Source organism: Trichosurus vulpecula, chromosome 2 (assembly GCF_011100635.1).
Source record: "Trichosurus vulpecula isolate mTriVul1 chromosome 2, mTriVul1.pri, whole genome shotgun sequence".
Classification (NCBI taxonomy): domain Eukaryota; kingdom Metazoa; phylum Chordata; class Mammalia; order Diprotodontia; family Phalangeridae; genus Trichosurus; species Trichosurus vulpecula.
In genome coordinates, this window is record NC_050574.1 from 208,491,593 (window position 1) to 208,509,894 (window position 18,302).

General features: G+C 38.0%; 1 protein-coding gene across 1 annotated transcript in view; it reads right to left on the reverse strand.

The window, feature by feature from the left end:
• ACVR1C (activin A receptor type 1C) overlaps positions 1-15,934 on the reverse strand; it is a 51,033-nt gene extending 35,099 nt beyond the window's left edge. Inside the window, exon 1 of the mRNA XM_036747764.1 lies at positions 15,722-15,934. Within this exon, the coding sequence (XP_036603659.1) occupies positions 15,722-15,875 (154 nt within the window). The 5' untranslated portion in view covers positions 15,876-15,934. The remainder of the gene's footprint in view (positions 1-15,721) is intronic.
• Between the last annotated feature and the right edge of the window lie 2,368 nt (positions 15,935-18,302).

Genomic DNA, 18,302 nt, shown 5'->3' on the forward strand with positions numbered 1-18,302 from the left:
TACAGCTGCAGCTACTTCCGGCCCCAGGCCCACCTGGTGGGAGGAATTAAGTGGTGGATCAGAGTGGGAGTGCACAGCCTGCAGAAGATCTAAGCCCAGTCCGGGTTGGGGGTTCTTGGGGAAGGAGGAGTGCTGGTGTGGCAGAGCTGGCGCATCCCCCCAAGCGTGGAACATAGAACTCTTTAGTCTACAAGCAGTCATACCCTGCTGAAAAACGCAAGGATCAAGTTAGTTGGTTGGGAATATGGCTAGGCAGCGAAAACGCACCCAGATTCAGTCTCAGACTTTGGATTCTTTCTTTGGTGACAAAGAAGACCAAAACATACAGCCTAAAGAAGTCAACAAAGTCATAGAGCCTACAACAAAAGCCTCCAAGAAAAACATGACCTGGTCTCAGGCCATGGAAGATCTCAAAAAGGATTTGGAAAAGCAAGTTAGAGAAGTAGAGGAAATATTGGGAAGAGAAATGAGAAGAATGCGAGAAAACCATGAAAAACAAGTCAATGACTTGCTAAAGGAGACCCAAAAAAATGCTGAAAAATACACTGAAGAAAACAACACCTTAAAAAATAGACTAACTCAAATGGCAAAAGAGCTCCAAAAAGCCAATGAGGAGAAGAATGCCTTGAAAGACAGAATTAGCCAAATGGAAAAGGAGGTCCAAAAGACCTCTGAAGAAAATGCTACTTTAAAAATGAGATTGGAGCAAGTGGAAGCTAGTGACTTGATGAGAAATCAAGATATTATAAAACAGAACCAAAGGAATGAAAAAATGGAAGACAATGTAAAATATCTCATCGGAAAAACCACTGACCTGGAAAATAGATCCAGGAGAGATAATTTAAAAATTATTGGACTACCTGAAAGCCACGATCAAAAAAAGAGCCTAGACATCATCTTTCAAGAAATTATTAAAGAGAACTGCCTTGATATTCTAGCGCAACAGGGCAAAATAGAAATTGAAAGAACCCACCGATCACCTCCTCAAATAGATCCCAAAAAGAAATCTCCTAGGAATATTGTCACCAAATTCCAGAGCTCCCAGATCAAGGAGAAAAATACTGCAAGCAGACAGAAAGAAACAATTTGAGTATTGTGGAAACAATACTCAGAATAACCCAAGATCTAGCAGCTTCTACATTAAGAGATCGAAGGGCTTGGAATACGATATTCCGGAGGTCAATGGAGCTAGGATTAAAACCAAGAATCACCTACCCAGCAAAACTGAGTATCATGCTCCAAGGCAAAATATGGATTTTCAATAAAATAGAAGACTTTCAAGCTTTCTCAGTGAAAAGACCAGAGCTGAACAGAAAATTTGACTTTCAAACACAAGAATCAACAGGAGCATGAAAAGATAATCAAGAAAAAGAAACTGCAAGGGACTTACTAAAGTTGAACTGTTTTGTTTACATTCCTACATGAAAAGATGATGTGTATGATTCATGAAACCTCAGTATTAGGGTAGCTGAAGGGAATATTCATATATATGTATATATATATATATATATATATATGTGTGTGTGTGTGTATATATATATACATATGTCTATGTATATATATGTATATGTGAGTGTGTATGTATGTATGTATATATATATATATATATATATAGAGAGAGAGAGAGAGAGAGAGAGAGAGAGAGAGAGAGAGAGAGAGGGCACAGGGTGAGGTGAAGATGAAGGGAAGATATCTAAAAGAAATAAAATAAAATTAAGGGATGAGAGAGGAATATATTGAGAGAGGGAGATAGGGAGAGATAAAATGGGGTAAATTATCTCGCCTAAAAGTGGCAAGAAAAAGCAGTTCTGTAGGAAGGGAAGAGAAGTCAGGTGAGGGGGAATGAGTGAATCTTGCTCTCGTCAGATTTGACCTGAGGAGGGAATACCATACATACTCAATTGGGTAACTTACCCCACAGGAAAAAAGGAGGAAGAAGAAGATTAAAAAAAGGAGGCATGATAGAAGGGAGGGAAGATGGGGGTGGGGGTAATCAAAAACAAACACTTTCGAAAGGGGACAGGGTCAAGGGAGGAAATTCAATAAAGGGGGATAGGATAGGAAGGAGCAAAATATAGTGAGTCTTTCACAACATGAGTATTGTGGAAGGCTTATACATAATGATACACATGTAGCCTATGTTGAATTGCTTGACTTCTTAGGGAGGGTGGGTGGGAAGGGAAGAGGGGAGAGAATTTGGAACTCAAAGTTTTAAAAACAGATGTTCAAAAACAAAAAAAATAGTTTTTGTTGTGCAACTAGAAAATAAGATACACGGGCAATGTGGCATAGAAATTTATCTTGCCCTACAAGAAAGAAAGGGAAACGAGGACGGGAGGGTAGTGGGATGACAGAAGGGAGGGCTGACCGGGGAGCAGGGCAACCAGAATATATGCCATCTTGGAGTGGAGGGAGGATAGAAATGGGGAGAAAATTTGTAATTCAAACTCTTGTGAAAATCAATGCTGAAAACTGAATATATTAAATAAAAAAAAGTTTAATGTATCAGGTCTTCCAGTAGTATGTTCACTCATTGGTGATTTGGTGAGGATTGGGTAAGTTAATGTTTAGAGATAGTCTAAAAAGTGTAATTTGTAGAGCTTTCTGCCCCATCACACTCTACCTACCACAATCACTGCAAAGACCAAAAGCGGTCACCCAAGACTGGTAGCCATTTTGCATTTTCCTTTGGTTCTTTTATTCCCAAGGCCCCCAAAAACTCATCACCAAGTGGCCAGCCTGCTGGTGATAAGCTTTCCCTTAGTTAGTAAGATCAGTCTGTTGCTAGGACAATATCTTAAGGTTTTACAGCCTGGTAGAGTTTATGCCAGCAGAATTATCAAGAAGATACTTCTTTTAACTCAAGGAGACTAGAGCAAGACTCCATTGACAAAGACTCAGTAAACATTAAACTGTTCCCTTTGCTATTTAATTTCCTTTTACATTTCTCTGTAGGGCTTAGAATTTAAAACTCTTTAAAACCTGAGAGGAGGGCTGTGTGTAATTTTCAAGGAGCCAGGAAGGAGAAGAGAGGGCATGAATCCAGGTCAAGATAAAAATGTAATATATGGCCTTCGAGGTCTCCTTTGGCTCTAAATTTATGATCTAATCAATGGAGGAGGAAAAATAAAAACAGCAGGGGGAGCCAGCAAACCAAGTCCAACCAAGCAAACTTCTGAGTGGAAGAAAAGTGAGACGCTACTACTGGTGCAATGAGAATAAAGGATCATGGGGCATCTAGGTGGTGCAGTGTAACACCACACTTGGATTATATCTCAATATAATTAATTTTCTTTGTAATCCTTTTCATTTTATTTTATACTTTTGCAAACATTCTGAGGAGGGATCTATAGGCTTTACAAGACTACTAAAGGACTCCATGATGATGCAAAAAAGATTTTCAAAAAACCCTGCTCTAAACCAATATGTAAACTGACTCACTGTTCTGGCCGTCTGAATAAGGACCATTAACTGAATGCTATAAACACATTCAGAACCTGTTTCCTTACCACATGTACCCTCATTAATGGATGGATTTATATAGACAAGTTTGGCCCTCTTGTGATTTCCTTCCCTGCTACTTTACTACGTTCCAATTCTCTCCATGCTTAAAAGACCTTCTCCCTTTTATACCCAAGTTCCATGAAAAAGCTGTTTGTGCTCATTGGTTATGCCTTTCTCTACTTTTGTTTTTTACTGTCTGATTTCTTAAATCATGACTTAAATGAAACCGATTCATTTAGGTTTACTAATTATGTCCCTGAATCCCTCTTGACCTATCTGTAGCCTACGGCACTGTTGACCATTCTTATATAATAAAATGAAAGAAAGGTCAGAAGAGGGAGATGGTTGTTAGACATTTAACTCAATGAGCATTTATCACTTGCCTTTTCCATGCTAGACACTATACGAAAGACAGCTAGGTGATGTATTGGATAGATTATTGGCTCTAGAATCAAGAAGAACTGAGTTTAAATTCTGCCTCAGAAACTAACTCTGTAAGCCGAGGTAAGTCACAACTTCTTTCTGCCTCATTTTCATCATCTGTGAAATAGGAATAATGAGGTTATTGTGAGGAAAAAATCCTATCATATTTGAAAGATAATGTCCAAACCTTAAATCGCTGCACAAATGCTATTGTCGTCATCATCATTATCATCATTCTCCATTGTTGTCAGCATCATCAACATCATTTTTTTTGTCAGGGATTCAGAGGAAAACAAAACAAAATGCACTTATTCTTTTGAGATGGAACATATACATAGATAAGTAAACACGGAGTACTTACAAAGCAAATAAAGAATTATAGGTAGTTGAGAGGGGGAATAATTAAGGGAATCAGGAAATACCTTATATAGGAGATTATTGTTGTTTGTCTTTCATCCTCAAAGGAGACTGTGACATCAGGGAGATGATGTCATGACATGCAAGTGAGTTGGACTTAAGTGAGGGAGGGCTGTGCAAAGTTATCAGTCCCACTTTCTCCTCCAGAGCCATCTGGATCCAGTGTTGAGATATATATCAGGATGACTAAAGATGGCCCTCTTGAGCTGAGTCTTGAATTGGAAGTAGGGATTCCAAAAGGTGGAGATGAGGAAGGAAAGCATTCCAGGCATAGGGGAATGGCCTTTTCAAAGAAAGGAAGTTGGAGATACCAAGTAGATAGATTTATTTGAGTGTATCATAGAGCCCATTTCAAGGAATAATAGCTTAACCAGTCTGGCAAGATAGGTTGGAGCCAAATTGTAAAAGATTTTAAAGGTCAAAGGAAAAATTAGAATTTTATCTTAGAGACAATAAGGAGCTGCTGAAGCTTCTTGAATTGCAATGTTACATGGTTTAACCTATGCTTTAGTATAGCAATATGGCACCTTTATAAAAAAGGGATTGGAGAGAGTAGAGATTGGAAGGGGAGTGGGGAAGGCAATTAAGAAATATTATAATCCAAGTGAGAAGAGTTGAAGGCCTGAATTCAATAGCTTCATGAGTGGAGAAAAGGGAATTGATATGAAAGATATTGTAGTTAGAATCACCAAAACTTTGCGATTGATTTGATATAGCAGGAAAAAGGAGTAAGAGGAAACAAGGATGACTCAGATTGTGCAATGGGAGGATAAGAAGGAAGAGGATTGGGATTTTGGAAAAGGATAATGAATTCTATTCTGGACATGTTGAGCTGGAAATTCCTAAGGTGCTCCAGGCAGATATGGAAATGTAAGACAACCCTGTAGATATAGGAGTAATCTGCACAGAGATATAGATTGAAACCATGAAAACTGATTCAGTGACCAGGGGGGATCAGAACCTTGTGACACTCCTTCCCTTAGTGGGTGGGATATGGATGATGATCCAGCAAAGAAAAGTGTGAAAGAACAGTCAGACAGGTGAGAAGAGAACCAACAAAGAGCAGTGTGGTGAAGACTCCAGGAGAAGAATCTATCTGGGAGGAAAGAGTGGTCAACAGTTTGAAATACTGCAAAAGTCAAGAAAGATATGGACTGAGAAAAGGCCTTGACTTAAGAAATTAAGAAATCATCAGAAATCTTGTAGAGAATAGTTTTGGTCAAGTGATAGGCTTAGAAACCATATTGCAAGGGTTTGATAAGGGAGTGAGAAATGAGGAAGTGAAGGCAATGGCTGTAGATCCTTTTTAAAAGAAAGTTAGCTAAAAAAGAAAAGAAGCTGGAGAAGTCTGTATGATCAAACAAATTTTTGAAGGATAGGGTAGTCTTGGGGACTTTAAAAAATTCTAAACTTAACAAACAGATAAAATGAGCATTTATCTATAAATAGAATAACAGAAGGAAAGGATTACATTAAACTGCAGGTTTCTGTTATGTATACCTTTTTTTCTTTTAAATATGTCATAAATTCAACATGTAACTTTAAAAGCTGTCAATTGTGATTTTTTTCTGGACTTCCTTCTGTTCTCTTCTGAGCATTTTTAAAGAAAAAAGATGCTACAGTGACCCTTTATTTTCTTTTTCCTTTCCTCTCCTCTCCTTTCCTCTTCTCTCCTCTCCTTTCCTTTCCTCTCCTCTCCTTTCCTCTCCTCTCTTCTCTTTTCCTTTCCTCTCCTCTCCTTTCCTCTCCTTTCCTTTCCTTTCCTTTCCTTCCCTTTCCTTCTTTCTTTCTTTCCTTTTTTGGGTTTGTTTTTGCTACCCTATCCTTCTTACTCTTATTTCATTCACTCCCCTCACCACGGGTGGTAAAAACACAGATCTTGCAAAATATGCATAGTCAAGCAAAATGAATTCCTATTTTGGTTATGTCAAAAACATGTATTATTCTTCCTCTTTGGTCCATCACTTCTCTGTCAGTAGGTGGGTAAGATGATTTATCATTTGTCCTCTAGAATCAAGGTTGGTCATTTTACTGGTCAGAGTTCTTAAGTCTTTCAAAGTTGTTCACCTTTATAGTGTTAATGTCATTGTACAAATTGTTCTTCAGGTTATCCTCTCTTCTTTGTAGATGTCTTCCTCAATTTCTCTGAAACTGTCCATTTTGTTATTTCTATCTCATTTTTGTGTTGTAATTTATTGAACTGTTCCCTAATTGATAGGTATACTTTAGTTTATAAATATTGCTATAAATATTTTTGTACATTTGGTTCCTTTTCTTCTTTCTTTGATTTCTTTGGGATGTAGGCATGGTTGTGGTATTGCTAGGCTAAAATGTTCAGTCAAAGTCAAATGGTTTTGGGGGCATGGTTCCAGGTCTCTACAGAATGGCTGCACCAATTTGTAGCTCCACCCACAGTGCATTAATGTGCCTGTTTTTGCCTTAGAAATGTTTGCAGGCAGAAAGGAAGGAGTCACTGGAAAAGGAGAGATTAATGATTAATGAGAGGCAGGATGCTGTAAGACGCATATGCCAGAGGAAAAAGGAAGAGATAGCGTCAAAGGAATATGGAGTGGGTTGGCTTTGGCAAAGTGAAGGATCACCTTCTTGCTAAGACTTGAGCAAAGGAAAAGAGCACAGGCAATTGTTTGGGGATTTCTTTGCACTTTCAGGTTAAGAGGTGAAGGCTACAATGATCTGCTTGGCATCCTGCCCCTACAGTACCTCTAATCCTAGCAGCTGGGCCACTTTACCTTCATCTGTTGATTGAGTCTAACTCTAGATTCAAACCAATGTTGCCCCAAGATAAGGGAAATAATAGGTAAAGCTAAGTTGTTCAGTTTTGTTAGCTTTACTGCTGGTTCCATTATAATCGTGTATACTTGTATCCCTTATAACTAAGACCCTTCTTGGCTCAGGTGATAGAGTGTCTCTTAAGTTTCCTGCCTGGTATCATAATTCCCTTGAGATTTTGGTCAGTTCTTCCTACCCCATCCTTCCCACCAACCCCAAGTACTTCCAGGGCTAGAATCCTGACCCCTAACCTCCAACTCTTTGGCTGGATTTTCACTTGGCATTTGTATAGCCATTACTACCTTTGAGAAAATATAGCTTTTTATTTACTCTAAATACAAATTGCTCGGTGAGTGTAAGCTTAGAATATTTTATTATGTTCATTGAGCTGGGGTTAGAATGCCATTTGTTTAAAGTCTCAAGAATCTGATGTTTGCTTATTTTGATCATGTGTTTCATTTGTAGTTGGATAGTTTTATGTAGAAATTAGAGATGTCAGTAATGACTTATTATCTTAATTTACCAAGTAATTACTTTAAAATCTCTAGTACTTTACTTTCCTTTCTTATGATTTGTTTTACCTCCTCATCTCAGTTTATCTTTATATTTTGTTACTAAGACAGGTTAGCATGAAATAAAGTTATATTGATTTGTTATATTTTAATTCTGACACAATTTAATCTTTTAAAATATAAAAACACGCATGTGTTACGACTTTAGTATGATCATTACAGCATAGAAATGTTAGTTTATTTTTGGAGGGACAGAGAGGGAGAAAGAGAAGGAGGGAGAGGTAGAGGGAAAGAGAGCAAGAGAGACAGAGAGACAGAGACAGAGAGAGACAGAGACAGACAGACAGACAGAGACTGAGACAGACAGAGACAGAGAAACACATAGAGAGAGAGACCCTTGTAATAAATGGAGGAGCAGGGTCAAGTAAAATAAATCCACATAATGGCCATGTAAATATATGTACACATACACACATACACACATATGCATATACACATGCATATATATGTACATATATGTCTCTTTCTATACTCTCTCTACATACATTAAATCCACCACTTCTCTGTCAAGAGGTAGGAATGTGCTTCATTTTAAGTCCTTTGGAAATATGGTTGATCAGAGTTAAGTCTTTCAGTGATGTTTTTCTTTACTCTGTTCTCCTTGTATAAATTATTATCCTATATCTGTCCACTTCACTTTCTGTCAGTTCCTACTATCCAAGTTTTTCTGAAATTTACTATTCCACTATTTCTTATGGCATAATAATATTCTATTGCATTACTATGCCGTAGTTCAGCTGTTCTTGTTTTGTTAAGCCATTCTTAAATTCATGGGTATTTCCTTAGATTCCAGTTCTTGCTTTTCTCCCCCTCACCCCATCCCTTCAGGATCAGGAAGTTTACTTTGCTTGTAGCTCTTTTATCTCTGATACTATCTTTCTTGTAATGCTATCATCTCTCTATACCATCTCTCTATCCTTTCTTATTGAGTTTGATATATTTTTATACCAATTGTATGTGTGTATTATGTGTGTGCACATGCATGCATGCATTCTGTCCTCCATTCTAAGGTTCAAATAAGAGTGAGGTTAAGCTGATGCCTGTTCCTCAACCTTTTCTTCCATGTTTCTTCTCACCATCCAGATTGCGAAAAATAGCAAGTTCTACTCCATTCTTCCTTTTTCTACACTAGCACATTCCTCTTATCCACTCATCTCTTTCCCCTACAAAATCCCTAAAAACAAAACCAATCCATCCCTAGGCACTCTGTATTTCTTATTTAATTCCTTCTATACGCTTTGTAGACACTAAGGTTCTTCTTTCTTTTCTCTTGTTTCTTTTCTTTAGATTGTAAGTTCCTTGAGGACAGGGACTGCTTTTTGCCTCTTTTTGTATCCATGGGACTTAGCACAGTACCTGGCATATAGTTTGGTGCTCAACAAGTGTTGGTTTATTGATTGATTCTCCCTATTAGAATGTTAGCACTGCATCATCATGCAGCCCCTTACAACTCCTCAAATAAATTGCCACCACCATAGTGCAGGCTCTTTATCATCTCATTCTTGGACTATTCCAATAGCTTTCTGATTGGTCTCCTGACAGAAGTCTCTTCTTACTCCAGTCCATCCTCCACTTAGCTGCCAAAGTTTATCTTCCTAAAGTGCATCCTTTTCTTCAATAAACTCCAGTAGCTCTCTATTACCTCCAGGATCAAATATAAATTCCTCTGTTTGGCACGCAAAAACTTTCATAACTTGCTCCCCTACCTTTCCAGTTTTCCTAAACCAGAGGAAACTAACTGGTTAAACACTTCTCTATCTGATAACAATACCAATGAACACAATAGTCACCTCATTAACCAGAACAGCATAATTAGGAAGTACCATGTTAACAGTGGAAAGAGACCACTGCCTCTGAAGAAGTCAGAGGACCTGAATTCAAATTTCACTTTAAATGCTTACTGCCTGTGTGACCATGGGCACTTCATTTAATCTCCTGGGACTTCACTCTCCTCATTTACAAAATGAAGGGTTAGTTAAATGGTCTTTGAGATCCCTTCCAGCTCAAAATATGTGATGCTACATTCTCTTTTTTTAATCTGTTTTTTGGAGGGGAGAAGGCAAGACAATTGAGGTTAAGTAACTTGCCCAATGTCACACAGGTAGTATCAAGTGTCTGAGGCTGGATTAGAACTCAGGTCTTCCTGACTCCAGGGCAGGTGCTCTTCACGACCTTATAGCTAGGGAGGCCTTCCCTAACCCCCTCTTAATTCTTGTGTTTTCTCTCTTTTAGTTATTTCCCATTTACCTTCTACATAGCTTACTTTGTATATATTTGTTTGCATTTTGTCTCTCCTATTAGATTGTAAGTTCTGTGAGGGCAAAGACAGAAAATCAGAAAGACCTAAATTCAAGTCTGACTTTGAACACATGGCTATGTGACCCTGGGCAAGTCATTTAACTCCTCAGTATTCTAGGAAGCTCTTTAAGACTATAAATTGCAGAAAAGGTAAAATGGCAAAGGATGGAGTTCCTTATACCAATGAAATTTCAGATCCAGTCTCTATCCCTATCCCATTATGGAACAGCTATTTCTATAACATGTGGGATCATTGGCACTATCAAATATAGATCAATGTTCTCAAGTTAATGAGAAAAGCATTCAACTATAGACCAGCTATAAGAAAATCCATAAATCCTCTCAAGCAACAAAATAAGCTTCCAACAATTCACCTTTACAGAGGAAGTAGAAAACATGAGAGAAAAGGAAAAAAAGCATAATCTAAAAGATAATATATTTGTCTAAAGTCACACAATTTGTCTAAAAATCTGGATATTTGCTTTGCATCCAGGGTATCTTTGCTAGCATCACATCATGATTGGCCATGGCATGGAGTAGACCAAAAAGGTCCAAGATTTGGAGTATGCATCCTCCAACCAAGTTCCTGAGACTGAGATATTAGGCTAAAACTGGAGGACAGAAACAAGGTTCAGCATTTTGAATAATCAAGGCAGCTTGGCATTCAGAAATCCAAGCTGGTAAATAAAACATATAGATATGTAAGTAGATAAGTATATTCCATGGTTCTAAACTAGTTATAAAGTAAAATTATTCATCTAAACCAGAATTCTTTTTATTTTCCTTTTTTATGGAGGGGGCAAGGCAGGGGCAATTGGGGTTAAGTGACTTGCCCAAGGTTACACAGCCAGTAGGTGTGTCAAGTGTCTGGGGCCGGATTTGAAGTCAGGTCCTGCTGACTCCAGGGCTGGTGCTCTACTCACTGCGCCACCTGGCTGCCCCATAAGCCAAGAATTCTCAACCTGAATTCTGAGTACTTGTTTTGTTTTTATATAACTATTTGCAATATAATTGGGTTTCCTTTGCATTTTATTTTATGCATTTGCAAACATCTAGGAATCCACAGGCTTCACCAAACAGCTAAAGCAAAAAAAGTTTAAGGATACTCTATGTAAACTATTTACAAAGTAGAAATGTTCCATCAACCAGCTGCTGATTTGTATACCCAGTGCTCAATGACTAATCTATTTTTCCCCATTAAGTTGACTAAGCTAATTGTTTCTGTACCTTGGACATACAGCCTTAGGAGAAGAGGAAGGGAAGGATTCTATTGCCTATAGATCTAGAAGTGGAAGTGACCTTAGTAGCCATCTAACCCAACCCCTTCTTTTTACAGTTGTGGAAACTGAGACTCAGGTTATGTGGCTTGCCCCTCATCACACAGCTAAAGTCAGAGGCAGGATCTGTACCCAGATCATCCTGGTCCCAAGTCCAGCACTTTATACATGGACTATGCTGCCTGGTTTTGCATCATGGGAAGTTTTCCAGCCTACCTTCTGAACACCCTGAAGACTGCTAACACGTACAAATACTGTATGCTATGCAGCAGCAAAATAGAAATGGGATACACCGTTGCTATTTACCCATGCAATCAGTACTCAAAGGATGTTGTAATAGCCTGTGTAGTACACTGCTAATTCCCCTCTGAATCATCAAGGAATGTAAAGGAAAATTCTGCAATTCAGACAGCTAGCTCAGTGAGTCACAATCATTGCAGTCAAAAAGAAAGAAAATAGGGATAACAAGCAGACTCAGAAACACTCATTCTTAGGATCCCAGACCCAATTCAGTGCCATGTCAAATTATGTCTTTCTTCTATAATTAAATAAGTATGTGCTTTTTAACTTAATCATATACTTTTTTCCCTCCACAGATCTATTCTGATGCCTCATTGTGTCATGGAGGTGACCTGGATTCTTGAACGCTAAATTCTGTCAGACTCTTCCATGCTGGAAATGCCCCAGCAATAGACTGAGTCTGCCTTTTGAAGGTCATCCTAACAAAGTTCAGAAAGATCTATTAATCCAGGTCTTCCCATCAGTGCACTTAAACTGCTGGAAGCTTTTGGTGCTTTCTCCTGAAATCACAAGACTAACAGTAGAACACTCTGGTTTGTCATCCCTTGCCACCCCCCCCATGACCAGCCCATCATACTTTCATTGATGACAACTTTTACTTCTTTTCTTGAAAGTTCCTGATTAGATATATGTTGCAGCCTCCTCACCCTACTCCATTGTTCACAGACATCTCTCCATTCACCTCTGTGTGATATTCATTTCCAATTCTATGTAGACTGTCATGTCAATATTTCCCTGCCAAACATCAACACCAGTCGAATACTAGAGTTGAAAAGATGTTTATTGGAGAGACTTCATTCCGCCTTGGCCAGATATAAGGATGGTTACATACTAGATCTCCCCATGACCCACAAAAGTGTTCTTCTCTAGTGAGGAATTCTGGCCTTCTCATAGTCAGAACTTTCTATCACTCCACTTTCCCTGTGCCTCACCCTTCCTAGACCTATTGTTCAACCTCACTGAGACAGCGAATCTCTCCACTCCTCAGTACCTTCTTAGGCTATTACCTCTGCTCTAACTTCACTTTCCTCCCTCTCCACAACAGTCATTTCAACTCTATACTGTCCTCTGTTTTGAATCCCTTGCCACCATATCATGTCCTTGCTCCTGTCTCATCAAAATTCAGTATTAGATTTCTTCTACTGTTTGATTTCTCCAATTGCATTCACAAACTGCTGAACATGGCAGGACAAAGTCCCACTACTGTGTTGACTGAGTACATTTCAGATTTGTGCTGTCTATCCTCAGAAAGGTAGTCCTTTTGATCTTCCATAACTGAAGAGCAAGAACATGATTTAAATTAAATTAAAGGGAGGAAGAGTGAGGAAAGGAAAGGGAGGGAAGTGAAGTTAGAGCAGAGGTAATGGCCTAAGAAGGTACTAAGGAGTGGAGAGACTGGTTGTCTCAGTGAGGTTGAACAATAGGTTTAGATGGGATCTCACTCCTCAAAGAAGCTTTACAAACTTGCTCTTCCCTCCTCCAGTCATCCACACTTTTCCCTCTTCCCCAAACCAGTTGAGGACCTTAATTTGAGATAATTACAGTCATTTAATGTAACTCCATCTTTGTCTTTTGTCTTCATCTCAAACCCCTTGACATCAACCCATACCACCATAAATTCTTTTCCCGGTCTCTGACAAGGAGGTGAACCTTCTTTACAAGGCCAATGGGTACTAAATCCCATCTCTCACCCCAAAAAATTTCATCTTCAATCATCCCCTTTTTCTCTCTCAAATCTTCAACTTTTCCATTTCTACTGCTTCCCTCCCTACTTCCTTAAACTATGCTCAAGTCTGCACCATTCTAAAAACATCTTCACTAAATCCCTCAAATTCTTCTATCTTTTCTCCCATTCTCAACTTGTTCCAAAACTTTTGTCCACTTACTGCCTCTGCTTCCTCTACTCTCATTTACTCCTCAATCCCTTTGCAGTCTGACGTCTGGACTCATCATTCAACTGAAATTACTCTCTCTAAATTTAACAGTGATGTTTTAATTGCCACATCCAATGGTCTTTTCTCAGTTCTAGTCCTTCTTAATCTATCCATTGAATTTGGCATTTCTGACAACTGTCTCCTCCTGGATACCTTCTCTTCTCTGGGTGTTCATGGCACAATTCTTTCTCAATTCGCCCCCTAGCTATCTGACCACTTTTCCTCTTCACAGTGGTCAGCCCTAAATCTTCTTCTCTATTCCCTATATGCTCTCTGTTAGGTCATCTTATCAGTGTTCATGGTTTAATTCTCATCTATATGCAGATGACTCCCATGGCAATAGATATCCAATCTCTCCCCTAAGCTTCAGTCACACAAGACCAATTAATCACCTGTTGGATACTTGAAAATGGATAACCTGGAGGCATCTCCAATTTAACATGTTGCAAACTAAACTCATTATCTTTCCACCTAACCCACTCCTTGTTTCACATCCTCATATGTTGAAAGCTCCTCCCTCCTATCAGTTTCCCAGGCTTACAGCTTTAGCATTATCAAATACCTTTTATTCTCTGTTACCCTATATATTCCATCAGTTGCCAGATCTTGCCATTTCTAACTCTATAACATCTGTCCCATCTGACTCCTTCTTTCTAGTCACAGAGCTACCACTTAAGTTCAGGACCTGATTACTTCTCTACTAGATTACTGAAACACCCTACTAACTGGTTTTCCTGCCTCAAGTCCCTAACCACTCCAGCCCGTCTTAAATACTACTGCCAAAGTAATCTTCCTTAATCACAGACTATGGTCATGTGACTCCAATAATCCATGCCGCTGGATTTCAATTGCCTTGAGGATAAAATATAAACTCTGTTTAGCTTGTACAATCAGGCTCCAGTTTATGTTTCCATCCTCATTAGATATTACTTTGCCCTCTTACGTTCTGTCATCCAACCAAACTGGCTTTCTCTCTGTTTCTTAAACGTGACACTCTATCTCCTTTGTCCAAGCCTTGGCATTGGCTCATCCTCCACGCCTGGAACATACTACCTCCTCTCTTCCAAAGTCTCTCTTTTCCTTTAAAACACAGCTCAAGCACCATCTCCTGCATAAAGCTTTTCATAATTCCCCAACTTCTGATGTCCTACCTCCCAAAGTACCTTGTATTTAACTACTTTACATTTGTATATATTCACTTTACATTTATACTATACATATCTATCTATGTTACTTGTCGTGACACATAGTAGCTGTTTAACAAGTACTTTTTTTTTGCTTAATGAATGAATCCAGGAAGGATGATTCCAGTCCTTTGCTTAAGAATAGAACTTTAAGAGGAGTGAGAACAACAGGCAATGTTTAAAGTCAAAGGACCGTGTAGTAAGGCAGATTGGGGATAGGGAATATCATTTTCTGGATTATCCAAAGTACAATCTGTGAATCTATTATACAGGTGAGGATGCATTTGAAAGTCCCTAATGGTCATAAACTCTGTGTATTTGTTCCATCCAAAACTATGTTCAACAACAGAACCATTTTTTTGTGGCATGAACCCAAATTCATTTCAAATTCACACATAGCATCCATCAGGAGATAAATGTCAAGACTAAGACCTTCAGCAACTCAGATGGATAAGAAAAACAAGGTAGTAAATCAGAACAGGACGGAAATATTTAAGAAAATGATAAGGATCAATAGCAGATTCTCTTTTCTCTCCATACCTTACCATCTCTCTGGAAAATCATTCTCTTATTTGAAAGTAGTTGGACGGGAAGGACAAAAGGAAGAAAATTAATCAGATATGAAAAACAGTTTTTGAAAATTGGTAAAAAAAAAAGTTTACCTTCATCTTTTTATGCCTTCTTGGATTTCCCCCTCACCACCACTTTTTTTTCTTTTTAAAGAATCTAAAAGGATTTGAATTTAACTTAACCACATAAAATATGTTAAAATACAGTTCACACAGGAGAGCTTTCAGCATAATTTACTTACTGTGTCCATATATTCTGACACTAAATTTATTGGTAAAACAAAATTTTCCTCAAATTAACCATAGCTAAGCTCTTGAGCTTCTTGTATTTCCAAAAAAGAATTATATGAAAAAACTTTATTTCTTATTTGAAAGGATATTTCTGTTTTTACTATTGCTGTAATTTTTAAAGAAGGAAATTAATTCTGGATTAACAAAAAAGACACTACTCACCCGTTGGGAGATGCAGGGTAATATTATTGCAAAAATCTGTGAAGCAGCATTCGGTCTTTGTAATGTTGTTAGAGCTGTGACAGAAGACTTGAGCATTGAGCTCTGGGAGGGACACACAGGATTTGATCACCTCTTCTCTGCCATTTGTTAGCATGACTGAGGCCCAACATGCTCCTTCAGTTTGGCAGGTAAAGTTTGAATATTCACACAACAGACACACACACTTCAGTCCTGAAAGGGGGAACAGAGAAGCTTCAAAACATAACAAATCAAATACAAATGGGCCTCACAATATAGAAAATCAAAATCTTGAAATCCAAGGTGACTGACTTTACATGTTGGGAGGTGGACTTTTTTTAAAATACTTCCTAACTGGCTTAAAACATAACCTTTTTGTGTCATGGCCCTCTTTGGCAGTTGGTAAAGTCTATGGACCCCTTCTCAGAAAAAAAGAAATATTTTTAATTGCATAAAAGACATAGGATTTCAAAGGAAACAATTATATTGAAATGCAGTTATTTGATTTTTTTAAAGAAGGGCAATATGCCAGGTTAAGAACCCCTGTTTTAGATATTTTTCCCCATTCCTTCATTTACCACCTTGGTGTTCCTATGAATAACTTTGTCTAAAACACCATTCCTATTTAGCTGGTATCGGAAACTCCCAAATAAGGAAAATCTTTCCAGCAATATAGATCACAAATTATAGTTTGGAATTCCCTGAGGCACTGATAGGTCAGATGAGTTGTTTAGGGTGAAGCAGCCAATGTTTTGGAGGTAGGACTTGAACCCAGATCTCCTTGACACCGGGGGTAGCTCAACATCTGCTATACCTCTCTCTGCCTACAAACCAATATCCTATTTATTCACTATGAATATAGTTGTCACCTTTTCCCATATTTATGTGTCCCCATTTCCTTTGGCCCAAATCAACATGCTCAGTTCTAAGTCACCAGCTTTCATGAAGTGCTAGGAAACAGTATCTGAGCAACCAAAGTGAGCTGCACCCCATTCTGTTGGGGAAGGGTTTGATTGAAGTTTTCTCAGCCAACACACTCTGTTCAATTGTGCCTTTGCTGCTTTTCCTTTGGAGCTTTCACCAAGGAGGCCAAACATTTTTTAAAAGCCCTGGGTATGTTGCATTTATATTTTGTGCCTTGTTTGGGTATTATTGTTATTTTAGGAGATTATCAGCTTTCACTGACATATTCTATTTGATTTTTAAAAGTTTTGCTACATTTTTAGGGAACTTGAACCCAGGTCCTCCGATCCTAGAGCCAGCACTCCTTTTATTTTATTACGCTATTTAAATTATAGTCTTTTGGTGGCTAATTATTAATATTGTACATTGGCAGAAGTTTCACTACATGAATATGTATTTAAATAAATGAAGCAAATAATAGAAAACCTTAATACATTTATGCTTGGATTTTACAAAGACAAATAAAACATAGAGAGATCAGAAAACAAGTTGTCTATTTTTCTTTTTGCAATTCCACATGTCAAATAAAATTCCATTTTTATGAAAAAATGCATCAAAAGCTACATAATACAATCAGAGAGCAATGAAATCAGAAGAGAAAGACCATTTATGGTCAGTATTAATGCAAGAAATATTTAAGAAAGCTTAGCAGCTACTTCCTATCCCACCAAGATAAATATTAATGCATTCCTTATTTGATCAAAACTTATGAACAGTATTAGAGTACAACCTTATATATGCTTGTTAACAAAGACCAGGAATGTATGAATCCTACAAAAATTCATATAATCTAGGAAAATGTCTCAAGATCCTTCTTCCCAAGCATGAAGGACTCCAGAGGTCTTATATAGAAAGGATATATGCAACTGAATGAGCTAATACTTTGGAGGCTCTCTAGAATACATACACTATCAAGGTAATAAAAATTCTACCTTGACAGAATTTTGGGTAGAGGGTGGGAGGTAACCACCACTCACTCAACAAACATTAATTGAGTGGCTATTACTTGTGAAGCAATGTGTACTCCAGAACTTTAGAGGATACAAATATGAATATTTCCCAGTTTCTGTCTTCAAAGAAGCTATCAGTCTAGTAGATAAAACTCTGCCTTAAATGAAGACAATCAAGATATGATAGAAGTATTTAAATCACAGAGTGCCTTTCACATATTTGACTGCAGAATTATCAATATTTATCACACTATTGAATTGTGAGAATAGTCCACATGATCTGTGCATCCAAAGAAAGGAAGCTAGATGACACAGATTACACTGTTTGGGGCTTCTCTTTCTATAATTTGTTGGATTGTTGATCTCATGATGTGAACATTCTCTCCATCAACATAGATCACAATCCATCCATGCCTTCTCATCTTGGGCAATTCTTCTCCAAGTCTTCCCATAAATCTTCCAAAGAGGATCTACTCAATGCACTAAAATCTTTCTTCTAGGGTTTTTGTTTTAGACATTTCATGAATACAAATACTGCACCAGGGCTATATATTCACCACTATTCAGTCTCTCACTATACTCTGGACCTACCTTCTTTTCTATTCATACATTTCTTTAGTGATATCCTTGGTACTACTTCTTTCATTTAT